The 27,360-nt window shown below is 47.4% G+C and overlaps 12 protein-coding genes across 12 annotated transcripts; 6 read left to right on the top strand and 6 right to left on the bottom strand.

Moving 5' to 3' along the window:
- Nucleotides 1–385: 385 nt before the first annotated feature.
- On the bottom strand, nucleotides 386–2,387 carry BHQ10_007027 (uncharacterized protein; the record flags this gene model as incomplete). The annotated part of the gene is made up of 4 exons (XM_040879678.1): nucleotides 386–1,489; nucleotides 1,541–1,699; nucleotides 1,754–2,025; nucleotides 2,183–2,387. 4 exons carry the CDS (start codon nucleotides 2,385–2,387, stop codon nucleotides 386–388), a joined length of 1,740 nt encoding a protein of 579 aa, XP_040735531.1.
- A 341-nt stretch (nucleotides 2,388–2,728) lies between these two features.
- BHQ10_007028 (uncharacterized protein) lies at nucleotides 2,729–3,993 on the top strand (the record flags this gene model as incomplete). The annotated part of the gene is made up of 2 exons (XM_040879679.1): nucleotides 2,729–2,762; nucleotides 2,825–3,993. 2 exons carry the CDS (start codon nucleotides 2,729–2,731, stop codon nucleotides 3,991–3,993), a joined length of 1,203 nt encoding a protein of 400 aa, XP_040735532.1.
- A 569-nt stretch (nucleotides 3,994–4,562) lies between these two features.
- BHQ10_007029 (uncharacterized protein) lies at nucleotides 4,563–8,302 on the bottom strand (the record flags this gene model as incomplete). Its single annotated transcript, XM_040879680.1, has 4 exons — nucleotides 4,563–4,597; nucleotides 4,647–7,808; nucleotides 7,875–8,062; nucleotides 8,229–8,302. 4 exons carry the CDS (start codon nucleotides 8,300–8,302, stop codon nucleotides 4,563–4,565), a joined length of 3,459 nt encoding a protein of 1,152 aa, XP_040735533.1.
- Nucleotides 8,303–9,768: 1,466 nt separating this feature from the next.
- BHQ10_007030 (uncharacterized protein) lies at nucleotides 9,769–10,680 on the top strand (the record flags this gene model as incomplete). The annotated part of the gene is made up of 1 exon (XM_040879682.1): nucleotides 9,769–10,680. The coding sequence occupies one exon, from the start codon at nucleotides 9,769–9,771 to the stop codon at nucleotides 10,678–10,680; it is 912 nt and encodes a 303-aa protein (XP_040735534.1).
- A 962-nt stretch (nucleotides 10,681–11,642) lies between these two features.
- On the top strand, nucleotides 11,643–12,343 carry BHQ10_007031 (uncharacterized protein; the record flags this gene model as incomplete). The annotated part of the gene is made up of 3 exons (XM_040879683.1): nucleotides 11,643–12,076; nucleotides 12,141–12,240; nucleotides 12,290–12,343. The coding sequence occupies 3 exons, from the start codon at nucleotides 11,643–11,645 to the stop codon at nucleotides 12,341–12,343; spliced, it is 588 nt and encodes a 195-aa protein (XP_040735535.1).
- Nucleotides 12,344–12,733: 390 nt separating this feature from the next.
- On the bottom strand, nucleotides 12,734–14,248 carry BHQ10_007032 (uncharacterized protein; the record flags this gene model as incomplete). The annotated part of the gene is made up of 2 exons (XM_040879684.1): nucleotides 12,734–13,759; nucleotides 13,826–14,248. 2 exons carry the CDS (start codon nucleotides 14,246–14,248, stop codon nucleotides 12,734–12,736), a joined length of 1,449 nt encoding a protein of 482 aa, XP_040735536.1.
- Nucleotides 14,249–15,741: 1,493 nt separating this feature from the next.
- On the top strand, nucleotides 15,742–16,938 carry BHQ10_007033 (uncharacterized protein; the record flags this gene model as incomplete). The annotated part of the gene is made up of 2 exons (XM_040879685.1): nucleotides 15,742–16,717; nucleotides 16,778–16,938. 2 exons carry the CDS (start codon nucleotides 15,742–15,744, stop codon nucleotides 16,936–16,938), a joined length of 1,137 nt encoding a protein of 378 aa, XP_040735537.1.
- A 41-nt stretch (nucleotides 16,939–16,979) lies between these two features.
- Nucleotides 16,980–18,698, bottom strand: BHQ10_007034 (uncharacterized protein; the record flags this gene model as incomplete). The annotated part of the gene is made up of 3 exons (XM_040879686.1): nucleotides 16,980–18,106; nucleotides 18,154–18,549; nucleotides 18,605–18,698. 3 exons carry the CDS (start codon nucleotides 18,696–18,698, stop codon nucleotides 16,980–16,982), a joined length of 1,617 nt encoding a protein of 538 aa, XP_040735538.1.
- Nucleotides 18,699–18,932: 234 nt separating this feature from the next.
- BHQ10_007035 (uncharacterized protein) lies at nucleotides 18,933–20,930 on the bottom strand (the record flags this gene model as incomplete). The annotated part of the gene is made up of 4 exons (XM_040879687.1): nucleotides 18,933–19,016; nucleotides 19,066–20,241; nucleotides 20,296–20,401; nucleotides 20,452–20,930. 4 exons carry the CDS (start codon nucleotides 20,928–20,930, stop codon nucleotides 18,933–18,935), a joined length of 1,845 nt encoding a protein of 614 aa, XP_040735539.1.
- An 804-nt stretch (nucleotides 20,931–21,734) lies between these two features.
- Nucleotides 21,735–23,585, top strand: BHQ10_007036 (uncharacterized protein; the record flags this gene model as incomplete). The annotated part of the gene is made up of 4 exons (XM_040879688.1): nucleotides 21,735–21,984; nucleotides 22,046–22,360; nucleotides 22,416–23,147; nucleotides 23,209–23,585. 4 exons carry the CDS (start codon nucleotides 21,735–21,737, stop codon nucleotides 23,583–23,585), a joined length of 1,674 nt encoding a protein of 557 aa, XP_040735540.1.
- A 48-nt stretch (nucleotides 23,586–23,633) lies between these two features.
- BHQ10_007037 (uncharacterized protein) lies at nucleotides 23,634–25,371 on the bottom strand (the record flags this gene model as incomplete). Its single annotated transcript, XM_040879689.1, has 5 exons — nucleotides 23,634–23,967; nucleotides 24,033–24,744; nucleotides 24,800–24,872; nucleotides 24,931–25,169; nucleotides 25,230–25,371. 5 exons carry the CDS (start codon nucleotides 25,369–25,371, stop codon nucleotides 23,634–23,636), a joined length of 1,500 nt encoding a protein of 499 aa, XP_040735541.1.
- A 403-nt stretch (nucleotides 25,372–25,774) lies between these two features.
- Nucleotides 25,775–26,982, top strand: BHQ10_007038 (uncharacterized protein; the record flags this gene model as incomplete). The annotated part of the gene is made up of 2 exons (XM_040879690.1): nucleotides 25,775–26,140; nucleotides 26,194–26,982. 2 exons carry the CDS (start codon nucleotides 25,775–25,777, stop codon nucleotides 26,980–26,982), a joined length of 1,155 nt encoding a protein of 384 aa, XP_040735542.1.
- Nucleotides 26,983–27,360: the final 378 nt, after the last annotated feature.

Consider the following 27,360-nt stretch of genomic DNA (forward strand, 5'->3'; position numbering starts at 1 on the left):
CATCCAATTTTAGAACCCTCTGCGCGAGAGAACTAAAGTCGTGATCATAATAGCTCATTATCCATTTTCGGAAGTAGATGCTGCATTCAGCTTGAAATGTTCGGCGGTATCACTTTGCTGTTCAATAGTATGTAGCTATTCCGGCCTTTACCAATCAGCTAGGTACTTCACTTAGCCAACTGCGTGACTTTCTCCTTTGTCGCTCTCTTGCTTTCAAACCATGTAAAACACACAATGTGATTATTCGTGGTTGGAAGTCAATGATGTGAGCCGGCATGATACGGTCGAAAGTACATCGTCGAGCTTTTTGGGACAAACTGAGTACTTGACGTTTCAAGTCATCGACCCGCCAAGATGTTCATCGTAAGTCCGTTGCATCATTAATTCATCTTCTGACTCGTTTCGCAGCAACATCAACGTCATCACCATTAATATCGTCAAGTGTTCCAAATTCACGAATGCGACGCAACAGATTATCAACTCCAAGACCAAGATTGAGTCTCTGCTCAGCAAATACGAGATCAAGTTTTGTCTGCGTGTCCTCCGCATGCATTAGGGTGTGGTCACTGATGAGTTCTTTGGATCGCTTCGAGCTGGCTTTGTATATCACCTTGCCGCATCCTTCCACAGAGCACATCCATGTATCTTCGGGTAAGTCATTGGTGACAATGCTACTGTCTTCATGAATGATGGATGCTGTATCGGGGCCAGATAGATTCGCTGATTGATGTGTCTCTTGTAAAGGTGTTCTTCGGATAACTAGTGAAGTGGAGTCGGCATCTGACAATATGGAGCGCGCACGGCTGTTGAGAGTTGTCACAGATGGTGGAGGATCACGGACGAGGTTGTGGCCGCGAGACTTGCTGGGCGTTTCTACGTCTTCAGCAACATCACTGTCTTCAGATAATTGTGCAACATCTCTAGCGGCTCCAGGAAATTTCCCGCCGCGCGTCTTTTTGCCTGCTTTTGTCGTTGATGGTCGTAATACAGACATTCGCATACGATGTCTGCGTGCCCGAGGGCTATCATCCTCATCCTCATTTTCGTCTTCATGTTCGGAGGAGCTAGTGCTTTCGTCAAAAGATGTTCGAGGTCGAAGTGGAGTGATTGCGACTTGACGAATATCGGCCTTTTCTTCGATCTGCTTCAGTTCTCGATAGATAGCCTTCTTATGCCATTCAAAGTCTGAGTGCTCCATGCGCTCAATGACTTGAGCCGACCTGGCGGCGATCAAATTTCTAGCGTACTCTTCCGAGGCTATGTCGAATCGACTCTGCAGAGTGCTCACGACCAAGTCGAGGTTCAATTGACGTTTGGCCAAGGCACCGGCCTCTTTGAGATCCGTTATAATACCGAATATATTGTCTGCCTGGGAGTTGGAGATAGTCTCAATGTTGACCGCCTCCTTCTTTGTGCCTCCTTCGAAATCTTCCGTCGCCATTTTATCGTCCGGTTTTTGCTGCGCTGCTAGCACCCGCTCGTATTCATCCTACTTGATGTTAGTGAAAGGTGATTAGTGTAGGCAGTGGTCAAGACAAACCGGGAACTTCTTGACCAGGTGATCAAAAACATCTGTCTCATTCCACTCCACATCTTCCCTTCCCTGAACCATTTGTGAAAGCAAAAACGAAGCGTGCTTATAAAAAACCTCCGCAGAATCATCGCTATCCTCGCAAATACCGTGCGTATGAGTGACATACTAATTGGCACCATCAGCGAAAGTTGTATATAGAAGAATCTTGTGATGTTTTACCTCATCACATAAGTATTCAAAAGTAACCTCTCCACCTCGGCGTTTCCGTCTCGGGCGCTGATTTCTATGACGGTCGACTAAAAAGTACAGCAAATCGACTGCTTCTACCATATCGTTGAACATTGGCTTGTAACCTTTGGCGGGAACAATGGAGAACCAGCCAGCTTGGCCGGCGACCCAGACGCCAATCTCACCGTCGGCATGTTGACCGTAGGCGTAATGAGTCACGTTTTCGATGACGATGCGCTTCGAAAGGTAGTCTTCATCGAGCACTACAAGAGACAGACAGTAAGTTGTTAGCTTGAGCGAGGGTGAGTGATGATGATAGATGCGGGGGTGAATGCAAGGCTATTGTCGTAGCACAATAACCTTGCGCGGGGAAATATGATGTACATCCAGACCAAAAGTTAAAAAAAAAGAAATACACACCCAAATGTCCCTGTTCATCTTCGACCTCATTCAAACTCCCCACGACCCTCACTGGATTGTCCGGCGACGCATCCAGCAGATTGGCATAACGCGACTTGCCAGGGATCAGCACTTTGACATCGGCCAAGCTGAACTCTTCCCATTCGTTCTCGTCTTCAACCGAGGGATCTCGGGGTTTAAGGATCTGGTCTTCGCGGGACGTCATGACTTGGATCGATTCGATATGGTGAGCATGATGTACAGCTTCGGTCTTAGTTCTAGATAAAGAAGAAGAAGTGACGGAAAAGAAGAATGAGTGTTGATCTGGGATGGAATGGAATGAGGCACGCGTTCGGAGTCCCTCCGGAGGTAACTAAAACTACGTAAGCAACCCTTCGCAGTTCGACCCGCTAAAAATTAAGCTTCCTTCTGGAATTTTGTCTACCATTGACAGTCATTCTGCACCGCAATCATCATTTGTTACGCTACATATAGCCAATTGCATCGCTCTTTATGAGCTTAATGAAACGAAGCATCATTCGCGGCGTGCAGCTGTATCAAAACACAATGTCAGCAGGAAAAGTTTACGAGGGTATTTTGCGTATGTACCATCACCACCATCAATTAACTCTCACAAAAAAACAAAACACTGACACAAAGAAGCCGTTCACAAACCAGAAGGCGTCACATCAGCCGACGTCCTCCGCAAACTGCAAAAACACTTCAACCCCTCCACCACATTCCGGCCCTGGATTGAAGGCGAAATCAACCGCCGCCAGAACGACGTCAACTTCCGCAATCGACGCAAGAAGAGACCCGAAGTGAAAATCGGCCATGGCGGGACGCTCGACCCAATGGCGACAGGCGTACTGATTACGGGTATTGGAAGGGGTACGAAACATCTTATCAAATTCCTGGAGTGTCCCAAGACCTACGAGACGGTGGTGTTGTTTGGTGCGGAGACGGATACATATGATCGCACCGGCAAACTCGTTCGGAAAGCGCCCTATGAGCATATTACGCGGGCAGTGGTTGAGGAAGCTATGAAGAAATTTCGCGGAAAGATTATGCAGCGTCCACCCATTTTCTCGGCGAAGAGTATACAAGGTGTAAGGTTATACGAGTACGCGAGAAAAGGAATGGAGCCACCGGTCGAAATCAAGTCGCGAGAAGTCACAGTGTATGATTTGCAGATTTTAGAATGGTATGAGCCTGGGACACATGACTATAGGTGGCCAGAGGTGGAAATGTCGGGTGAAGAGAAGGAGGTTGCAGAGAAGATGTTGGATAAAGAGGCTGCGATTCCGGTTGCGTCGGAGGCAGAAGAAGCCGAGCAAGCAGCAGCGAACTCGCTTTTGGAGGATAAGAAGAAAAAGAGAAAGGCCTCTCCCAGTCTTGATGAGAAAAGCGCAAACCAAACCACAGAAACAGCGACGGATTTAAAACGTTTGAAGTCTGATACCGAGACATCGCAACCTGCCCAAACTTCCACCGACGGTGCAAAGAATGAAAACAAAGATACAGAGAACACCACAGAAGAGACAAAAGAACCAAAAGAAGAAAATCGGCCCAACCCACCAGCCGCCAAAATCACCATGACAGTCTCCTCCGGCTTCTACGTCCGCTCCCTCGCACACGATCTCGGCAAAGCAGTCGGAAGTTGCGGACTAATGAGTTCACTGGTCCGCTCCAAACAGGGTGATTACACGCTGGATCCCGAGAAGATTCTGGAATATCAAGACCTGGTGGCTGGAGAAGAGGTTTGGGCTCCCAAGGTCATTCGGCTTTTGGAGGAGTGGGAGGAGAAAAATCCGCTTGCGGAAAGTTCATAGCCTTTTTTTGTTTGGATAGGATATGGCCTGTACGACTAGAGTAGAATCTACATGAATGCCACCAGAGAGACGTGTCATGTCTAATCTCCTTGTGAGGGAATTGTTCTATAGGGAGTATCTATGTAAGAAGCAGGGAACAGACCTCCCCGCCAAAATGATAGAGATAGTACCAGGATAAAAAGAATATGGAGTCAAGAAGGGTAAGAGACAAAAGTACATGAAGTGAATGGAGACTCATAAAGGAATAACATAGTGAGAAGGAAAAAGAAACGGCGTCAAGCAAGTGTAGAAAGGAATATGTGAGGTGTGGAGGTAGATGATGAGGGAATAAGATGTACAACGCTAAGCGGTAATGTGGCTATTTTCATGAAGATGATGCCATGACCGGTCAACCTGTCCGTCGTGGCATAGATATCAAAAAGAAAAAGAATACGCGAAGAAGAGCGATGAAAAAAGAATTTTGATGATGCTGGGTATAACCATGGACTCGAAATGCATGCGTACCGTACGAAGATGACCAAAGAAATTGAAAACGATGGAAATGAGCGCTTCTGAGTGGAAGCTTATTTTTAGTTTTGATAGGAATTGTGCGCGTTGACGAGTGCTACACCCCGTTAGTCACATGCTGTTCATTGGGTTATAGATCAACTTACTCTGCAGTGCAGCGGCCTGCCCTTTCCGGGACTCGCAAGCACACTGTAAGGTGCTGCCATCACGGAAATCAAGCAGGATACTATTCGGGAGCTCTTGTCTTTCTTCATCCGGCAGGCATGGTGTCTTGAATTCAGAAAGGTGGTACCGTTTCACGATATTGCGGGCGCCGGTATCCATACTGCCTGGTGTCAAAACCAAGTATCCCTGATCGTCGATCCGCAGGAATCGTCGCTTCCAAAGTAATGTGTCTGGGAACTGGACGTTGACTTCGCCAATATCAATGGCTGCTACTGATGCAGACCGAGCCGATTCCTCTGCATGCGGCGATGGTACTCGTTGTTTGTCTATTCCAGGTGGAGGACTGATCAGACTCTTGCGCGTTGGAGATCTTAACGACGACATGCGTCGCATGAACCTAGACCTACGAGAATCTTTCTTGTCATCGGAGTTTGACCCCAAATCTCCTGTCGACCCGTTCCTGTTACTCCAATCCTCAACTTGCGACTGTAAAGAAGCTCGACTTTCCGAACGAGAAACGGTTGTGTCGGTTCCTGGCCGCGAGAAGTTGTTACTTCGAAGCTCGGTCGCACTGTCCGATAGCACATGTTCCGATGCTTGAGTATCGAAAGAATCATGTCGCACTATGAGGGGACTGCGTTGAAGGCCGAGGACGTTTGCGTCTAGAGGACTGGCACTTGGCTCGGTTGAAGGAGTACTTGGGTCTCGAACGATACGTGCAGTGACGGAAACCGAATTCGTCTTGGGCAGTGATCTCGAGTCACTTCGGTTCAGGGGTGAGGACTCGGCGACAGAAATGAAAGATGACCTGACACTAGTAGTCGTCGCTGAAGGGAGATTACCATTCAAGGACACAGATGCGCGCTTGCGGAATTTTTCAAAAGCCGACGATGCTGCCGGCGAAGCGACATTACCTGGAGGTGCAAGGCTGCCTGGAGGAGCTGGGCTGTTTGAGAACATCTCCAGCGCTTTTATACGCTTCGAGATACCAGAGGACACATTAACCTTTTTAGCTTGCATCACTGGTGCCGGTCGCACCGACTGATTGTTATTGTCCACAAACGTCGCCGATATCGATCGAGTTTCTCCGGAAAGCGAATTGAATTCATTGGGACGTCGACTTGGGTTGGAAACGGCGCGTGTCTGCCAGGCTTCGAGCGGTGTCCGCGGCTCTCCATCGGCGGATAAGGGGCCCTTGCCTACTGAGACGGGCTGGGCCTCTTGCACAGTGGCAGATTTCAGCTCCTCCATCAATGAATCGTCTGACAATAAATTCTCATCGTCCGAAAAGTCAGGCGTGGGGACTTGAATTGGCTCCAACAGAGCGAGTCGTTTCTGTTTCTCCGACTTTTCGATTTCTGCTTGCTCGGGTTGCGGGAGGGGTTGTTCCTGGACGGTGGAGACCGGCTCTAGCGCGGCCTTAGTTGGAACTTGGTCCTTGAAATCGTCCCCGGACTCTAGCGGTAAAGGGATGTCCTCCGCCTGTAAGTTTGCACTCGACAAGTTTTCGACTTCTTGTACTTCTTCGGTTGTGGCAGGKGTCGCTTCCTGAGATTCTGGCTTAAGGTCACTCACTGAAGCGACAATTGTGATCAATTCGGTTTGATCGTCCTCGTCACCAGCTTGTGATGTCTCTGATGGTTCGTTGTTCTCTGGTGTCTCCACTGTGGTCTCTTGTATCGTGGTATCTACCACCGGAGCCTCTGCTGTAGCCCCTGTTTCATCTGTAATCTTTGTTTCCTCTTCCTCAACATCCGGAGGACCAGATGCTTTGATGGTATTGTCTGAATCGGTTGTCCGTGGTGTCATCGTTTCTTCTTCGTCATTTGTAGTTTTTGTATCTGACTTGGCATCACCTTGTAGTGAACTTTGCTCATTTAGCTCAGGCTTTAGGTCTTGCTCGTCTGCCTGCTTGTCGGAGGTAGTTTCTACGTCATTGTCGGCGTCTTCTTCTACCTCGATGCTGGAAACAGAAGGCTCCGTATCTTTCGACGCTAAGACCACCATTTCCACTGCAGAGTCGGCTTTCGCAATATCCGCCGATAGGGGTTTCTTATCTTCACTTGTATTCGTATTGACGGCAGGTGGTTCTATAGCTGTTGTATCACCAGTCTCGGGTGGCGTCGGCTCGCGTGTGTCACTCTTTGTTGGAGGTTGCTCAATTTTCTCATTATCCTCGACGGTTTCACTGATCGTAGGCTGTACTGCTGCCTTCTGCGCTTGTTTCTTCTGCAGTTCCTGTTTCTTCTGCAATTCCTGCGTCTTCTTTTCCATTTGCCTTTTGCGAAGTTCAAGGGCTTTCATTAACCGTTGTTTTTCTGGAGACATCCCAGATGACGGAAGCGCATTCATTGACTTTGCACCTGGCGAAAGCTTAGGTTTTCCAATTGATAGGGTAGGTGGAGGAATCAGTAATGGCACTGGAGGCGCATTTCTGAGAGAAGCTAAAGTGGGCACGGGAGGTACGTCTGGCGTAGATTTGGGTCGGCTAGGATGACCAGCAGGTTTTCGCGAGCGAACACCGGCAGGTAAAGCCGCGGTAGGACGATGTTCCTGGCCACGCGACATCGAGCCAGCTGTGCGTGGGCGACCATTTATGTCTGCCGACGGACGATGTTCGGTCTTCACTTTTTGACGATAGGGGGCCGCGTAGTGTAGCTCTTGAAGTGAAGGTCTCATCGACTGAGTGGAGCTCCTGCGTTCAAATGAATCCTGCTGGAATTGGTCGAGAAATCTTCTGCGCGATATGGATCGAACTGAAGCTGTTTCTGATCGAGCATCTACTTCACTTTCAGGGGTAGGAGGAATATTCGGCGATTCATCATTCTTCGCTTTCGGCGGGACCGCTGTCGCATCTGACGCCTGACTGAGCCGTTTATCGTTTGTGTCCTCCGGCGATTGAGGCGCCTCAGAAAGTCCGCTACTAGTCGGGGGAGGCCCTTCCTCGGCATCTTCCGCAATTTCCATCAACCGCCGGCGGCGCAAAGAACTCGAAGACGACGTAATTGACCCGGATACTGCATGCAGCAGACAAGCTGACGAAAGAGCACTTTCGGTGAGGTCGCCTGGCGATTTGAATTCGAAGGTGGTGTCTTGAGGGGAGAACTTGTCAAGAATTGACTGGAATTGAACTGTTGTACGGGCTGTGAATAGGCAAAGTATCAGTATTCGATCGGGGTTGCGATAAACAAGAAGAGGGCGCGGCCCACCTTGAACTAGCCGTGACATTCCATCAGGGACATATTTGAGCACTATCTTCCTCCTGCGATATTGTAAAAAGCCGTATAAGGGCGATTTCTCCTCATAACCTTCCACCGTCGCTCGTACATCCGGTACACCGCCGGTCCCTCGGCCTAGCAAGGTGACCTCGTCTCTGGACGCATATTTGAGAAGGAGCCTAACCAGAGACAATGTTAGCTGTGGTCACATTGTGTCGTCATTTGTCAGACGCCTGTCGTCCATTTCGAACTATCTCATTCCACGAATGCGAAAGTACCAATTCGAGCATTGAGGGGTCATTGACGACTGTCAACCAGTGTCGACACAGTAGGAGTCACACTCACCATCCTCCTGCCTCCGACAAGGCACTTTGATAGGCATCGATGACAGCGGGACCATCTAACCCATTGAGCGACATGGCGGTTGCCGCATTGGAAAAGACTGGTAGCCGTCCTTGTCCGAAAAGCGCGTTGGAGTCGTCGCACAGGTTTGGAGAAGACCGTGATAATATCAGGCCCGTGTGTGTAATCCCTTGTAGGGAAAGAGGCGAGTTCAATAAATAAAATTGAAACAATCAATGTCTAGACGTGCGGGAGGGGGGAGTTGCCAGTTGGGCAGGGGAAGATACGGGCTAGTCCGTTTCGGGGTGCTAGCAGGGAGCTCGGGCGGTACCACAGCTAACCTTCCCATGTACTGTACTTTTAGATTTGCCCTAACTAAGCTTCTGAGAAAGAACGATGAATTTTACAGTACGTACGTACATTAGTATGAACTCCTATGGTTCGTCACTCAAGAGCGTCAATCGGCATGACCCAACTATTGCTCATCGACTATTGGCATGCAACTACTATATCTGTGGAGTACCTATTAGATAGCGTTCCCGACTTCAGGAACGATCGAGAACATGTCTCGAATACGCTGATACAGTAACAGTGAAGAAACCAAACATGGACGAATATCAGGGCATCCCAAACGTGCGAGCTGTATCAAAGTCACTGCGAGTCAATGACTCAAAAGAGGCGAGGATAATGGTCCGCAAGAAAAATTTTGGTCCACCAATGCAGGCATTCAGGGGTTCGGTACTTTTCGAAGTTCCGTGCACACCCGCAGATCGTACTTCCACACCAAGGCTGTTAGCACTCCATACCTCAAGGTTCTATAAGCAGGAGCTTGAATAGCAAGTACCATCATACTTTAATGGAGATTAATCTGTTGAATCCCGAGAATGCAGTTAAAAGTTGTCCGCCCTACGACTTCGGACTTACGTACTGGTACAGTCAACCCTAGATATAAAATCACCGGATTAGCGCAACCCGACTTATAGCACCAAAAATTTAACCCCATACAAATGTGCTTCATACCTGGCTATAAGGACAAGCACATTATTTTGAAGCTCCCATACAAAGGTGCATTTATACAGGGCAGATAACTCGGCATTTTTAACGTCAATATTGACTAATCATTGATGCCTTTAGATATGATATCTAGGGCCAATTCGTCCGCCAGTTCGTGCGCCAGTTCGTCCGCCAATTCATACGCCAACTCGTGCTCCTAGATAGGATATCTAGGGCTATAATATACATGGTATTTATATATTCACCGCTTCTGTGACCGCGGCCGTAACCCGGCATATTTTGCACCCCCGATCACTTCGTTTAGGTGGGGAAATCGATCTTGCACTTAGCCTGAACAAAGCTCGATTTGGAGCAAACCCGGTTTGTGAGACTTCAATCTCGGCATCGACTTCAACGCCGCAATTACTAATCAAAGTAAAGTTTAAGTGTTATATCTCATAGTGTGGTGATGGTGGAAGGTATATTAAGTCGAAGTTGCGATGCCAACTTTGGAAAGAGACACTGGAAATGAAATTACATATCGCCTCTTATGTCTAAGCCATTTGTCGCCGTCGCCGGCGCTGCTGGTGGATTAGGAAAGATCGTGACACTTGCTCTGATCGAACGAGGCGTGTCCGTCAAGGCCCTCGTGCGTCCCAATACTGATCCGTCTCGCACAAGCGACCTTCTAGACCACGGCGCGATGATCATTCCAGTGGAATTTTCCGACCTGCCAGCACTCACCCGCCAACTGACCGGAGCAACCTGTGTCGTTTCGACGCTTCTGGGGCTGCAAGATGTCATGCATGTTGCTCAGGGAAATCTTCTCGATGCCTCTGTGGCTGCCAAAGTGCCGCGATTCATTCCCTCTGACTTTGCCCTTGATTTCACAAAAACAAAACCAGGGTCAAATCGCAACTTGGACTTGCACCGTGAGTTCCATGCCAGGCTGGATAAATCGGGCATCGATTGGACCAGCATCCTGAACGGCGGGKTTTTGAATTTATTGGCCGGCGACTCACCGATGATCAACCACAAAAGCCGCAAGGTCCCATATGTAGGCAAGCCGACTCAATTGCTCGACTTTACTACCATGGCGGATACTGCTGCATACACCGCTGCCGTGGCGGCAGACCCAAATCCAACGCCTAAGATCCTGCGAATTGCCAGCGTCTCTGTCAGCGTACAAGACATCGCAGATGCACTAACTGCTGTGCGAGGAGTGGAATACAAGCCGTCCTGGATGGGCACTGTGGGCTTTCTAGAGTTCCTGATCCGAGCCATGCGCCTGTTTGGCGGTGAGAATGAAGTGTTTCCAGCATGGCAAGGCATGCAATACATGGTGAACATGATGTCTGGAGCTGGGAAACTGGACCCGTTGGATAACAGCCGATATCCCGACCTCAAATGGACCAAGCTGGAGGATTTCCTCCGCGAGGACATGAACAAGAACGAGAAATAGTCAGCTTGCAGTAGCCTGGATTGTCGCATCAATGCTGCACTTACATACTGCCATTTTCTTTCCACCTATGTACATAGACTGACTAGCATATGTTCCTATACACTCTCTACTCACTCTTTGTCAGGCCTCGGATTACATCCCTCTTCTCTTTATACTGTGTATTCGAGCATATAATCCGTGTACGTAAACAATACGGTATTGATACACGGCCTCTTTTTAAGTTTTCTGGTTCCTGTGGAGAAGATCTAGTCCGTTTATAGAGTAGCGCCGATTACTCTGTGATACGCATACGAGCTTGTATTTACGTACAGTACGCTGACTTTTACTATAATAGATGCAAGGAGTCTTCTCCCTGTGCGATTAATACAATTGATAGATGCTATCTGACTTTCAATGATTGATCAAATGTGCTAATTGAGATATCAAGCACGGGAAAAAGTATCGCATGTAGAGCAATACTCATGGTAGATATTAGCGCCGGCGGCAGAGAAATGAAATGAAAAAACCAAATTAAGGAACGTTCGAGTTGGCTTGCAACTGCCGATCTTTGTTTCATGTTCATCTGCAGAGCACGCAAAACCAGGCAGATTTAATCAATTCAGATATCGATCGTCGTCGGAGTAATCGGACTAAATTCAATCAATTTCGGTCTTGGCGAACCATGTGCCGTGCGTAGACTAGCCATTTCTGATCAGTACGGAGAGGTAGATGGCAAATGCTTTTACTACGTATGTGCAATATCTGATGGTGAGGTACGGATGAGATGAATATTAGCTGTTCGTGTCTGTTGTTGAGAGAATGGGGTGCTTGGATGCATCGAAGAACCATGAATTGTGATGCAGGCGCCTTCCGCCTCTTATCGGCAGCTTCCGACGTCGACCACATTTAAAGTCACACTCTTAGAACATTTTATGCCACAAACAATATCTTCAAGAAATCAATCCTCAACACCAGAACAGAAAATGGCAGCCCCAACCCTTCCCCCAATCACATCCCTCCCCAGCTTGCCTTTGAGCGAACAACTCAAAGCCCTCGACACCGTCTTCGAACCCTCCCCCGAACTCCACACTATCCTCCAACCTATCCTCACCTCCAACCAACCCTTCCAATCATATGACACTCTTATCGACACAATCCACACCAAACTATCAGCCCTATCCGCAGCAACGAGTGACCCACAACAGAAACAGACTCTATATGGCATTCTAGGCTCTCACCCTCGCCTCGGCGCAGCATCGCCAACTGCGCAGGCCGGACTGAGTGAATTGAGTAGACGCGAGCAGGCTAATATCAACAAGTCAGCCCAGAACGACGAACAAGCGGCTGCAGACCAAGCTGCGAGGTTGAGTGCGTTGAATAAGGAGTATGAGGAGCGGTATCCGGGGTTGAGATATGTGTATGGTCCTCTAATCTGATTCCTTATGAATGATTTTGGTATTTGAGTACTAATGGGAAAATAGGACCTGGGTGAATGGGCGAGGCCGAGATGTTATCATGGTCGATATGAGGAGGCGCATTGACCGGGCAGAATTTGAGATGGAAGTAAGAGATAATATTGAGGTATGCTCTTACTCTTCATGGCTCGAGGGCTCGAGGGCTGATTGATTAGGCTATGTGTGATATTGCCAAAGATCGCGCAAAGAAGTTGCAAGCCAACTTATAGAGGCTGTCTTCTTTATGGGATTTGAATTGCATGTCGCTGTGGATTGCATTGAGCTTAGACTGGTCTCACTGTTTCTATGTCGCCTTTCTATGGGAACGGTGGATGCCGTACAATCCAGACGTAGAGTTATGACAGTACTTGGCTGATTTTAAAAAGAGATGTCTCAGTTGATGATTACCTGGAGAAGAATCACCGCATATATAAGCTTCTGTTCGTTCAAATCAAAGCAATATGTTCATTCCACATCTAATTATTATCGTATTCTCACAACCCACATCTTATCACAATTTAAATCACATATGTCATCTCAATATACCTGTATCATTACGTATCATCACCTCATACATGTACCGACCTCCCTTGCGTCTGCCGCTGAGTCGAAAATCGAACTTAGCCAGCCTGGTACAAAGCAGGCCCAGCAACAACATGCTCATTAATCAAACTCAAATTGAACGGTGTCAAAAATATGTCCGAATCTGTAATTGCAATGAACAGCGTTCCATTAACAGCAGGATCACCCGCAAAAGTCTCAACATCCGGCTGAACAGTTGATCCAGAGGTATTGCTACTCAAATTCAACGCGGAATAAGTCACGTTCAACTGCGACACCCATGCGACATAGGCTGGAGTACCGGCTGAGGATGACGTGACGTAGCTGTTGTTTGGTCCAACGAGTTTTCCAGGTTGATCCCAGGTGAGATTGACCACTCGACCGGGGTACGACAGCGGAATGCTGCGATTTTGGGTAATTGCAGGATTGCAGTTGCCGCTTTGACCAGTGTTGTTGAAACAAGCTGCTGAGCCGGAGATTCCGGTGCTGTTCAATGTATTGGTTCCTGCACCGAGAGTCTCGTTGAAGCCTTGAGAAGCGTTGTATCTGGCTGGATTGGGTTGATTCAAAATCCAAAGAGCAGGGAAATTCTGCCAGGCTAGACGTGTCTGGTTCGCGGGACACGAGCTGATGTAAGGAGCAAGGAGAGTCCAAGCCCAGGACTGAGGCACTCCGACTTCAAACCAGACAGGCATCGGGAATAGGCCATCGAATTGTCTGAAGATCAGCTGTTGTCGAGCTTCTGTAGAGATACTCTGCAAGAGCAGCGTTGCAGCCTCACGGCTATTGAGATGACCCAAAAAGCCGTACACGCCAGACTCACCAAATCGTGTGAGCTTCTGGCAAAAGTCCACAAACTCGCGCACGTTCGTGAATGGATAGTTATAATTACATTGCTGCGGTGCTTCGGCACCAAGAATGTTACTGATGAGTGTAGCATGGCCAATTTCTTGTTCTGCCATGAATTCAATCAAGGTTCGATCCTCAGCAGTCAAGCCAGCGTCCTGAAAATCGGAATCAGAAAAGGTTTTAAGTCCGTATTGGAAAAGATCCAGCTCGATCCATTCTTGGTAGAGAGCGAGTGCCTGTATGAATGCCGGATTAGTGATTTATAAACAGAGTTGTGAACGCTACCTGGGTAACAAACATACCAAGGATTCGTAGTCAAAGTCACTTTGCACGTTATAGATAGGAGTCGTATTGGTGCCAACACCTCCTGCAGGAACATACGGAGCCGGTTGAGCGTCATGTAGTTGTCCGTCACTGGGATACGTCGTCTCAGCTGGGGGTACGCCTCCAACGACAATCCCAGTGCCAACAGAGCTGGCTTTCAGTGCGCCAGTCACCGTCGCTGAGCCGCTGTATGCGCCATGAAAAACTGACGACAGACCCGGTCGAGTAGACGGCACGCTTGATGATGCCGCATATCGGGAAGACCTCCTTGCGCTACTGGAAGAAGAACTACTAGACGAAGAAGTGGTCGATGTAGAAGTTGATGTAGCACCTTGTGGAACGGCAGTCACGAATGATAGCGACGCCAACAAGGCGGCAATCGTTGTTTTGGTCAGCATCATGACGATTTGACCACTCTCGACCGATTGTTTGATTTACCTGTCGACAAAAGAAAGGAATGAAAAACCCTGTTGTCAAAGAACATGGGGGAGTTCAAATATAGGAGAAAGTTTGTGAGCAGAACGCTCTTGATCAAGATGACGCCACCACTCCATGATGCAACCCTACAGGTCTTGAAACATGTCTGTCAAAAGAATCAAGTTTCTGCATTGGGAAGCAGATCAGACAGATTCAAGTGCCGTCGACTATGTAGGTTGTTGGGAAGGAAACATGAGGTAAGCATAACGTGCCGTGCACAACACGCCAATGTATGATTAAACTCGCGACAGAGATTTCCGAACGTCTGAAAGCAGCAAGCTCAACGTCGCATCAAGCCAGTTCGACAGGCCTTGGTGGCCAAAAATTCCGGAGCGTGTGTCTCCCATAGGTCGTGTATGCAGCTACGTATTGTGGGCCATCAATTGTGGAACAAGAATGCCTAGTATCGGAGACAAAATCCCGGATGAACCAGACCAGCAGATGTCACTATTATGAATTCAGGTAGAGCTTGTTGGCTGGAAATGGGTCGTGGTCGATGACAAAGCTGACCCTGATTGCACCTTGCTCCGACTGCTCCGAGATGCAAATACTCCATCCTGCATTCATCATTGCTCGATTCCCGCTGCTGTATGACCGGACTGGCAGGGTTGTTCGATGCTGAGGTCATGGACGAGAGATGAGAAGGAGAGAAGGAGAGAACGAGGAGAGGTAGTCATGACGTCCTGAGTGGGCCTCCAGCTGCCGAACAATCCAGCCCGCTCTGAATTGCCGACTTGCGCAACACACACTTACGTAGTATATAGCATTATTGCTATACAAGCAAATGTTGGACAGACGTATTATTTAGATTATTTTATCGCAGATCAATCCGTGAGCTCGAGTTTGTCATGTATTTCTTGCCATGGGGGATGCGAGACCGAGGAGGAAGTGGAATGCTTATCTGATCTACTTTGATCTAATCTTACCGCACGTCCCCACGTATGAGCTACAAACAATCATCCATCCTCTTAGTAGTCGACTTCTTCTCTACCACCAATCTCTTTTCTGTTCTTCATCTCGGATCTCAAGTTCAATGCGCTTGCCATACTCACGTGGGAAACAGCTCATTATGGTGGCCCGACAATTGGATTGGCTATTCCATCTCACAATATCCCAACCCATTTTCTCTGAAATAAATACATTGATTGATCATAATAGATAATGCGCAATACTTAAATAGAAGTAGTCACATCTCTATCACCCCTTACACTGTGAAATGGCATAAGTTAATGGAAGACCATGAGTCATGGATACAATCGCGATCTTATCAGATACAGCAAGGACAGAGCTTATCTCGTCCTTCCCCGCATATCCCCTCATCCAGTCCCAGCATCAACTATCAACAAAATAAATATCAACAAAGCATCAGCGGATCACTAATTCGTCTCTGTCTCTCATCTAAGATACTTCAAGCATAATGGCATCACCAATAGTCGACATCCACACTCACGTCTACACACCAGCGTACCTGGACATGCTCCGAGCTCGCAAAAATGTGCCATACGTCCACGATCCTGCCAACGGCGCTGACTCCCGTTTAATCATCCTCGCATCTGATGATGACGCGGGCACAGCACTTGGCCAACGAGGTCGTCCTGTCGATGCATCGTACTCCGATATCGAGGTCAAGCTCGCGTTCATGAGAAAGCACGGTATTACTACGAGTGTCATATCGCTGGCGAACCCCTGGTTGGATTTTCTAGAAGTGGACGACGCGCAAGTGTGGTCGGAAAAGATAAACAACGATCTTGAAGAGACTTGTGCAACGGTCAACAAGGATAGCAAATCTATCAGCGAAGTGAAAACGCTGTACGCTTTCGGCGCCCTACCACTCTCCGCACCAGACCCGTCTATCATCGTCAACGAGATCAAAAGACTCAAAACCCTCTCACACATGCGTGGCGTGATCATGGGCACCTCAGGTCTCGGCAAAGGTCTCGACGATGCAGGCTTAGACCCCGTCTGGGCAGCCCTAGAAGAAACCCAGACCATACTCTTCCTTCACCCTCACTACGGTCTCCCCGATGAGGCCTTTGGTGGTCCAGAAGTTACTCAAAGATATGGCCATGTTCTCCCTTTAGCACTCGGATTCCCGCTTGAGACCACTATTGCAGTAACCAGGATGCTTTTATCGGGTGTCTTTGATCGGTTTCCCAATATCAAGATTCTGCTGGCGCATTCAGGTGGTGCTCTGCCGTTTCTGGCGGGGAGGATTGAAAGTTGTATTGCGCATGAGAGGAAGTTTGTTGCTAACGGTGGAAGTACGCAGGGACCTGTAAGGGATGTGTGGACGGTTTTGAATACGAACATTTACCTTGATGCGGTTGTGTATGGCGAAGCGGGGTTGAAAGCAGCTATACATGCAGCTGGAGGGCATGATAGGCTATTGTTCGGTGAGTAAATCTTGATTTTGTTTGATTTCAGAATTCAGCTTTTGATACTCATGATTATAGGTACTGATAACCCCTTCTTCCCTCCACTTTCCGAAGAGGATGCGACCTGGCCCAGTGTTACAACAAACTACAAGGCGATTGAAGGGACTTTGAGTACCGACAAAGAGGCAGTCAAAGCAGTTCTCGGTGGTAACGCAATTCGCATTCTGAATCTCAATTAAAACATCCATAGGCGAATGTGATACATTTGTGAAGTCCCTACTCATTTTGTATGATTCTCGTTTCCGTTCTTCCAAATAGATTCGAGTACATCCCATCCCAACAACCGCCAGACTTCCCTCGAGAACCATTCCGAAGGTGGTTCTGAGTTTTTGGTGATTGGGATATTCATTTCATCTCCTGCAGGCTTTTGTGGCTTTTTCAAAGACTCCAAGAACAATGGCTCTTCTTCGTGAAAAACTGCCATGAGTAGAGTGTTCTGTAATCGTTTTTTAGACAGACTCAGAAGAAGTCCGGCGTTTGAGCCTTTCCCATCACTAGCATTAGTCGTATCATCAGACAGTGACGATTTCATTGAAATAGAATGTATCAGCGCAACAGCCTTTTCCAAGATCCATACCAAATGATATGTTTCGGCCTCGTACGCCGTTAATGTTGCTTCAATGGCTTCATCTTTCCTAATACCTGCTCGGCGAAGGCCATCCGGCAAAGGTAGCCTGTCTGAGCTGGTTTGGAGATCCGGGCTAGTAACGATGTCTTTGAATTCGAGCACCGAGAGAACAGTCCCCACGCGAGTGAAAAACATGTAGAGATACCCTTCAAAAATATTGTTAGGGCTAGCAGTAATGAGAGTAGTTGCCTTCAACATCATGCCCGCAAGTACATGTCTTAGAGTCTGCAAAATCTCATCAAGAGAGATTCCACAATGCAAAGTTTCAGACGATTCGGCCGATGACTGCTGCATTGTATTCTTTGCTGACGGACTTTTCGAAATCTGTTTGAGCTTTGGAAGTTCTTTGCTACCAGCTTTGGGATCGCATATCTTCGCCAATGCGTATAGGACTGCTTCAAAAAGTGATGTCAAGTGATATGTGACTTGGCCTTCGTATTTCTGGCTTTCAGAAGAACTGATAATCTTGTTTTGAGCACGGCACAGAATAGTATGGGCAGACTCAATCACTGCTAGAACGACTATCGGATTGAGCACTCTGATGTTGTCAGTGCTGTTTGACTGTCTTGATTCAGAACACGAGCGTTCGTAGAGGCATGGAACAACAGAGCAAGTTGCTGCGCAAAGATCGAGAACAGTCGAATATATGACTGGCCAGTTGGGTTTTTTCTGCATGTTCTGTTGTAGTGCTGATATATGTCTCATAACCGAGTTGATCTCTAGTCGATATCAGCAAATGACCAGCATTTCGCGATCTAATACTCACTTGACTCAGTCAAGTTCTCTTGTCGGATTAGCCCACTCAACCGTTCCAACTCGGCTTCAATACTGCTTCCTACCCCTGAAGGGGTATTGTTTGTCTTCCTCCGTTTCCTCTGTGAGTCTGGTGCTGTCGGCTCCTTGCTCTCTTTGCGCTTGCCGCGTTCTGGCGTGTCACATTCATTGTCCTCTTGGTTTAATTTGAGCTTCAAAGTCTGTACTCGTTGTTCCAGCTCATAGATACGATCATTCAACTTGCTTTGCGTGGCTTCGGCCTTGGTATAAGCCTGTTTCCAGAAGGCAACACTATCAAAGTATTTATCACTTGAGCTGGTCGGGCTAGAAGATTTAGGAGAATGACTGAGAGTTGTTTTAATATGTGCACGAATTTGCTGGAGGTGATCTGCGAACAGTCAAGATATACCCTTTCATAGAAAATACAGCTGGTTGTCGCTTACCTATTACGGAGACATTTGTAGGTTTCGAGTTGACAATCGCGATTGCAAGAGCCAATTGACCCTGGGAAGGCACTGAAAATCGATTCAGCGACATCTCCTTTTAATTTTCGTCCATTTTTATTGTTGTTGGTAGTAGGATGTTGCGAGAGGATATATGGCTAGCTAGACGGCAGGTGGCTCCTTCCTCTTGTAATAGGTGAGCACGTGCTTCCAACATTTCAACTTCCACAGAACTACGACGCCCAGCTATTTCTTCCATAATACCAAGTGTGTTTCATCATTCATTCTGATAAATAGATTGTTTGAAAATAGAAGAATTTATCACACTCTAATGTGCCAAATCAGCCTCATCAAAGACACGAATCAATTCGTGGTAAAACGTCAAGCCCTCCATGTGAGCATCAAGAGCAATCTAATGTCGAGGTCAGCAAATACGCATCTTCAGGCCAGAAAAAACATACCCGCTCATTCACTGAATGTAAATTACCCCATCCTTCATCGTGCCAAATTCGAACCGGGCCAAAGCGATAGATCTGTTCGGACAGATCCCAGTAATATTTGGTATCTGTATTTCCTACCGCCATTGTCGGGGCAACAATGACATCGTTGCCGTCTCCTGGTTCGTCAAATACATGTTTGATCACACCAGCAAGGTGGTTCCAAACAGGAGAAGATCGGTGGCTAGATACCGGAGAGGGTTCGATACGCCGCCACCACGAGATCGAGAATGAATTGAGCGGCAACTCCTTATCATCATCGTCCTCCTCTCGCACAATCAAGCGCAAATTGAACTTTTCGACTAGAGGTCTGACAGTCTCTACAATCCTTTTCTGGACTATGGAGATGTTTTCTTCGTTGGATATACGATAATTTGCCAACATTTCAGCGTTCTCTGGAATCACGTTGGCTTTGTTGCCCGAGTTAAAGACGGTAATTGCTTGGGTTGTATGGAGATAGATATCAGACTCGGGGTCCTCCTTCACCAGAAGCTCGGTCAACTTTGGATGGTCAACGTCTGGACGACCGGCCTGATTGAGAATTGCATCTCTCAATACAGAAGACATATCTGCATGATTATCTTCAGCAGCACAATGAATCTGGTAGTAGTATGGGTTGTTCGAGGTGAAAGTAGACGGAAAGTTTGGCCTGTAGCTATCTTCCAAGGCTGAGACGACTTGAGATAGTATCCCAATTGATCCATGTGCTGGAGGATTTGAACTGTGTCCACCAGGCACATGAACACGGAATTTGACGTCCAGCATTCCCTTCTCCGAGGCTTGAGGAATACCAAAGGTACGGTTATATTTCTTCTGGATGCCAATCAAACCTTCGTCAAGAAGCAAGGCAAACGGTAAAGAGTCACCAAATTTATCTCCCCAGACACGCTTTAAATGGCGAGAAATATGAAAAGCACCAAGCATGAGTGTTGGGGATTCTTCGTCAAATCCGAAACCGAGCACAATTGTACGACGAGGCTCGAAGCCTGCTTCTATGAGGGCTTCAATCGCGGCCATGATTCCGACGACATTGTTCTTACAGTCATGTGCACCCCGGCCATTGATGTATGTGCCATCGAAGTAGCCAGAAAAGGGAGGATACTTCCAATCGGATAATGTATCTTGTTGAATCGGTACCACCTATGAGCATATCTTCATCAGTACGGTACACTGGCATACAGAGAGAATTCATACATCTTGATGACCTGTAAGGAGGATCGGTTTCAAGCTAGGATCTGAACCGTGCCAGGTATAAACCAGCCCATGAACATTCACTATTTCTTGCTCGAGGCTTTCATGTCTGTTTTTTGTTAGTCATTGTATTGATGCTAAGGAACGATCAGAACTCACAGCAAAGGAAATGTGTCGCGGAAATAACGTTCCAACTCAAAGAATACATTCCAACGCGGGTCCTCCCCAATGGGCCCATTGTCGTCGTAACTGACGGTCGGGATCTGAACCGCGCCACTGAGTCGCCTGACGCTTAAATTGCGAAATTCTGCTGAAGGAAAAAGAATTTTGATATTGCGTTTGGTAATGTCGGGGCTTGCATGAGGTGCGATGGCATATTGAGCTGGGCATTGTGTTGCGACCGTTGATGATGAATCATCGTAGTGAGTAGATTCTATTGATTCCAAGGTGGGCCCGGTAATAAAAGTCCATATGTTGATGTAAAAGCAAGCAAATAGGATTACACATGCGATTACAGGTTTGAGGACGCTGATGGCTGCCCTTGTGCGGTCGTGTCGTGGTTGATGGCTCGCGTCTTTCGCGTAGTAGTTGGTGGTAGCTATCCCGGAAAGGGCAGCTTGTCGATTTTTCTCATCCATTATTGGGATATGACCATTAGGTTGTTGAGTTGAAGCAAATTCAAGGATTTAATAATTGGCTCTTCTGCCCATTGGTATGACTCGAGGACAATTCCAGTTAGATGACAGCTTAAACTCTTGCATTTGGAGGGATCACGCCTGCCATGCTCGGTTTTGTTAGCGGTCGACGAGCCGGCGTTCTCCACCCAACTACTATATAATGGTACCGGAGTAGTATTCTTAACCCCGGCATGGATATGATATTGAAGCTGAAATGACTCTTACGAAACTCAAATCTTACGGAATTTGCTAATGCAGACAGCCAGACTAGTCCATCTCGAATGATTCTAGGGCTAAGTAGTCTTCTCAGTCTGAACCAGAAGCAGAACTACCTAAAGACCGTCCGCCTAAACCCAATAGGGCAACTTTCTGGCTTGTCGGGTCGAATCCTTGCAAGATAAGACTTATCTTCTTTCTTTTTCCGTGCCGAAAGACGCTCCTCTTCGAACGAAACACCCTTCCGAGTGGATTTGTTCAAGTCAAAACCGCTGAATCTCGAATGATATTGCTCTTATTTACGGGGTTCTAGGCATGTCGCCATATCCTCAGTGAATGATCCTATCTTGCTTGCCACGCGGTTTTGATATCAAACTCTAAAAAAAACCTGCGCTACCAAAACTATACAGACGAGGTACCACAGCTCCCCGGACATATCGACATACATATAAGTCTTCTCATGTCCTTTGGTTTGAAGAATCCAATCAATTGCACCTAGCGAACTTTTTGCCATTTCTTCGCAGTTTCCGAGTGAAGACAAGAACAACCATGAGTGACGATAACACCGGCATTCATGCCGAACCTGAGAAGTATGCTTCGCAGATAGTGTCAACCACCAAAGACAACAATGTGATTGATGTAGAAGAGTTTGGCGAGAAGAACTCCCCAAACTCTTCCTCCATCAATTCTCGTAGTCAAGAACAGCCCGAACCTGTTACAACTCGCATGGAGTTGTGGGCGTGGTATTTCTATTACTTTGGCAACAATTCTGCAGGAACGTTGTCATACGCTCCGCTGAGTGAGTTTTTGTTCAAACTCGCCTGACGCAAATTTCTATTCGCTAACACAGATCTCAATAGTCTTCCAGTACATCTTGAGTTTAGCTAGTGTCGACTCTGAAGATCACAGCCTTCCATGTGGCGATGGTGCATGTGTAGTGCAGTTTGGCAGCCGATGGACCAACATCGACACCGTGGTGCTGATTTCTAACGGAATCGTGTTTGCCTTCCAGGCATTTTTCCTGATCTGCTTTGGGTCGATGGCCGATTACGGTCCGGTCAAGAGATGGGTTCTCATTTTCTGGACTGTCGTCTGCTGGGCTACACAGTTTGCATTCTTGGGTCTGCAAGACGCTTCGCAGTACAGAGCTGCTATTGGCGTTTATATCATCACGTGTAAGTTTACGATCCTTCAATGGCTAGAAGATGTCGATACTAATATATATCGCAGACCTATCGTACAACCTTTGCCAGGCATTCTGGACACCTGGTCTTCCTCTCCTTGCACGCAACACTCCCGAATCTGTTCAAGCCAAGCAAGAATATGCTAGTGGAGATATCACCGAGGATGAGTACCAGGGTCGCGTCATGTTACAGCGTAACAAATTGAGCAACTATGCATTCGGCGCCATGTCCATAGGCTACACTCTCACTCTTATTATCGCTCTAGGTGCGGCCTTTGGATTGCATGCAAATGATTCAACCCAGAATAATATACGCGCCGCCGTTGTCATTGTTGGGATCGCTACCGGAGTCTGGATAGTGTTCGGAACACCATGGTTCTTCATTGAGAAGAACCGATCAAACAAACTCGAGGTGCCACTGCCAGCCGGCTCTGGCAAACAATCCACCTTCGCAGAGGCCAGACAATACGTTGTGACTGGACTCAAGGTCTACTGGAATGTACTGAAGCATATTCCTCATCTGACACAAACCTGGTTGTACCTAGTTGGATTCTTTTTGATCTCCGATGGCTTTGCTACTACCAACCAGATTTACGGTATCGCTCAGAATACCATTGTGAGCTATAGCACAACCACATCTACCGAGCTCTATATTGTGCAGGGATTTTCCAACCTGGTTGGAATTGCCATCTTCTGGCTCATTCAGCGACACTTCCGCATTCGTACTAAGACTATCTTGATTGTGAATTGCATTTTTGTCATTTTGAATGCTGTCTGGGGTATGCCTCCCCATTTAGTCCCATCTACCATTTTGCCTGGATGAATACTGACAAGTAACAGGCTGCATCGGTATCGGAACAACCAAATTCGGTCTCCACAATACATGGGAAGTATGGGCCTACTCCGTCTTCAACTGCGCCTTCGCCGCTCCCTTTACAGCCTTTACAGCAACCATGCTCAGCGATCTCTGCCCCAAAGGCCGCGAAGTCACTTTCTTCTCCCTATATTCGCTTGTCAGTAAATCGACAGCTTGGATTGGACCTATCATCTCCGGTATCATTATTGACCGGACTGGAAGTACATGGAAAGGCTTCCCCTTTGCGTTGGGAATGTCGGTTGTAGGATTTGTTTTGATTTGCTTGGTTGATGTGAAGAAGGGTCAGGAGGAGTGTGAGAGATATGTCAAACTTGATACGACTTTGATGAATGATGAGTAGGGAGATTCGGAAGGTGGATAAAAGGGATAAATCGGATATCATGTCATCTCATTCAATTAACGGCTCCTCATCGGACTCATGACCATCCTGGCCGTTAGTGACACTAATAATACTACTACTAATACCATCTCCTACTGCCGTATGTTCAACGTTCCACGCCGCATAAGTCGTAAAGGGCACACTGAGCCAAAACACCACACACGAAACAATCAAATTTGTCATCAGAGATATCCTCGGAGTTGCTCCGATACCGTAAGAAATGGCAAACCCGAAACTTTCTGCCGAACGTAGTGTGGCTGTTGAATAGGCTAATTTGTTGACTTGGTTGTCGTACGTGCCGAGGATCCAGTAGGTCCATACTACGGATGCGTTGCTTCCGAAGCTATTCAACAGTTAATCGTAGTTCTGAATAAGATGTTAGGTGGAAAGGGGGGGGCAGAAGCTCACCTGTAAAGACAATACGCCGCAATAGCCTTCGCATATGCCGGGTCAGAAATATCCAACACCACTTTTTCCGGCCCCTTCGTCTGCAACATCGTCTGCATGGCAAAATTCAAACTCCATTGTGCCGTATACACAGCCAGAATCGTCCACCAACCAAAGTTACACGCCAACCATCTCCTCGAGATCCGTGCGGATATAAAACTTCTGCCATTGGGATTTTTGCCATCGAGTAAAAGACCCCATAGCAGTGTAGCCATGATACCTAGCACGGTGGATATAAATCCGGCTAGGACTCGTCCTCGAACGGTGAAATATTCGGTTAGATACATGCCCTGATATGTACCGCTCCAGCGGACGGTGATGTATACGGGGAGGAGGATGAGGATATGTTTCATTCTCATAGTTGTCCACAGATCACTGATTGCGGCTCTGATTGTGAAGTCTGTTGCTGTTGTCTTTGGGTTGATGTCTGAGTTGTTTGCATCATCCGCTAATCTTTCAACTGTATCGCTTTGCTTCGTCTTGCGAACCAGATCCTTGGCTTTTGACAAAGTGAGAGATAGTGGTAGTCCGGCACAGGATAGTCCTATCAAGATGAGATAGGTCTTCGGATTGATGCTGCCTTGACGTCGGCCATCTGCGTTCATGTTTGTGGCTAGTTGGATGGAGTTACCGGACAGGGAGCCGATCTTGTTGAGGGCCATCCACGTTGCGACTGTTTTTCTATTAGTCTATAATGTACAAGTTCAGGTAAATTTTGGGATACTCACTGAACACGCCACGACGTTCAGGTTCGGGGTATCCCACTGCAATAGCAGCTTCTGACACCCACAGCGCAGCAGCCTGTGAACCAAATCGTGAGCTTCATCATGTCATACATTTCAAAGTCTATGAAACATACCGAGATACCACAGGTAACTGCGCCCAGAATCAAAAACCACTGCGTATCATTGACACTATTGCAGTACAGCGCAGCAAAATAAGGCGTATAACCCAAAGTACCTGCAACCAGGACCCATTTCAAGTCCCAGCGGTTCCCTGCAATAGCCCATAATGGGCATGTTATGATCATAATCACATAGGTGATGACATTTGCCGCATTGACGAAAGTTGGAGAGGCGAGACCGCCAGCTCCAAGACCTAGCTTTTGATATTAGCTATGTATATTAAAATTGACCAGTTTTTGCTGGAGATACGTACTGTTGAGAGCATCCCAAATACCAGGCTGCGTAAAACTGACCAGACCGAGGATGATTGCCTGGTATAAGGTGCTCCGATAAAATCGTTTCAGAGATGCAAGTGAATCATGGAAACTCCCTTCCGGCTGTTGTTGGCCGGCCATGATTGATGGTATCAATCAGATGATCAATCGATCATTCGATTTGAACAGACATACTCTAGGTTATCAAGAATCCTGACTCATGAATTTGTGACTAGCTGAAAAAAATTCGTAATGCGTTTACAGATCACGCAAATTCAATCGCAAAGAATACAGGAGTTTAGGGCCCAGGAACGGCTGCTAGACGGCCCCGCATCCAATTCCCTGATAGGGGAATTTTCTGGCTCGGCAGTTTCGCATGCTAGCGTTGGAAAAGAGCAGATAACAGGAAATTGTCAATTTGATAAAACCTATAATTAATTGCTTTTTCCTTGAGCAGTTTGAAGACGCAATATACATCAGATATTCGAATTGAGAATTCAAACTCGCTGTGCGGATAGTGAACGATTCGGATGTACCCGACAAGATGGCAACTACTACAACAACAGTATCAACAGGGTTACCAAACTCCGAGGTCAAACTATTATCTACCACAACAATCTCACTTCCATCTCCAGTATCTGACATCACGGATGATGACCTCCTGCCAATGCCCGAGTTTGACCCAGCAATCCACCTCGCTTTCGAACTACCTACAAAACGACATACATTTTCCGAATACGGCTTKTCGAAACCAGACTCATGTCCCGATGTTTGCTTCACTGAGCCGTTTCCATTGTTCTCAGAGGAAGGTGTGCGCATGTTACGAAGGGAATTGCTGCAAAAGAAAGTTTTAGATAAGCATCTGTGGTCTTGGGATAGAGCACCTTGCTATATTCGTGCTATTGAGCCGGTATGTCTAAGTCTGCCATACGAACGTCGTGTTCCCAGCTGACAGTACGGTAGACAGCGAAATGGATCAATAATGTCTGGAATCACCCTGCCGTCACAGAATGCATGAGCAAAGCCTTTGGGGTGCCTCTCAAAGTGCTCGGTCGCAGAGGCGAAGTAGCACATGTCAACATTCAACTGGGACCGGAGGGAGTCGAGGGCGTTTATAAACTCGGAGAGCAACCGTCGGCTCCGTTTCCTCCTCTTCTGGAAGACAATAACAATAATACACAGAGTGATGCCACGCAGTTTATAGATAGCTGGCACCGAGACTCGACACAAGTCGTCTGTGTGCTCATGTTGAGTGACACCAGTACCATGGTTGGCGGCGAGACAGCAATAGACTTAGGCGATGGCCGCATTGTCAAAGCGCGCGGTGCTCGCATGGGCAGCGCTGTTATGATGCAGGGCTGTCACCTCCGCCATGCAGCGTTACCTGCCAAAAACGCCCCTGAGCGGATAAGCATGGTGACCAGTTATCATTTCGTCGACCCGGATCTGGACGACAGCGGCACTTCTCTGAGGAGTATCAGTCCACAAAATATGGATGTCCCCATTATCAACGATCATTTTCTACTTCATAAAATGCTCAAGTTGCGGGAAAGGATTGATAAGATGATTGATAAAGTGCAACAAACGCAGAGATCAGGGGCAATGACTGCGAGGGAGGCGGTGGAGCCGTGGATTGTTGAGCAGATGAAATTTTTGAAGCTGACGTCGTGGGAGTTGTGTGAGCGATATCCTGAATGGCTTTACAAGGATGTGCCTGAGGAAGTGAAGCAGAAGTACCTGCCCAGTGTATAAGGAATTTACAGTCGATATGCCTAATACAATCGATACGTAAATTACACCCTTGTGCTAGTATGTCAGTACTCCACTCTCTCCCCGGTGTCGCCATCGAGTAGCAAATGGTGAAATCGCTCAGTAACTTACCCTATGACTCGTGCAGTAATCACGCGTAATTACCGGAGCGGAGTCACATCCGACATACAAGCTTCCCCTATCTAATGTCAGATCTTACAGGTCGTTACAAGCGGTTATTTACGGTTAAGGGTCTCCCAACTCTTATCATCCGCTCTCCTCGGCTTATCTGATTCAATTTTTGACTTTACGATGGCATCACCAACTACACAAGGCGTGCAGACTTGAGGGGAGTATGAGGGAAACTTTTCACTGTCCGAA

This window comes from Talaromyces amestolkiae (assembly GCF_001896365.1).
Source record: "Talaromyces amestolkiae strain CIB chromosome Unknown scaffold14.1, whole genome shotgun sequence".
NCBI classification, from domain to species: Eukaryota; Fungi; Ascomycota; class Eurotiomycetes; order Eurotiales; family Trichocomaceae; genus Talaromyces; species Talaromyces amestolkiae.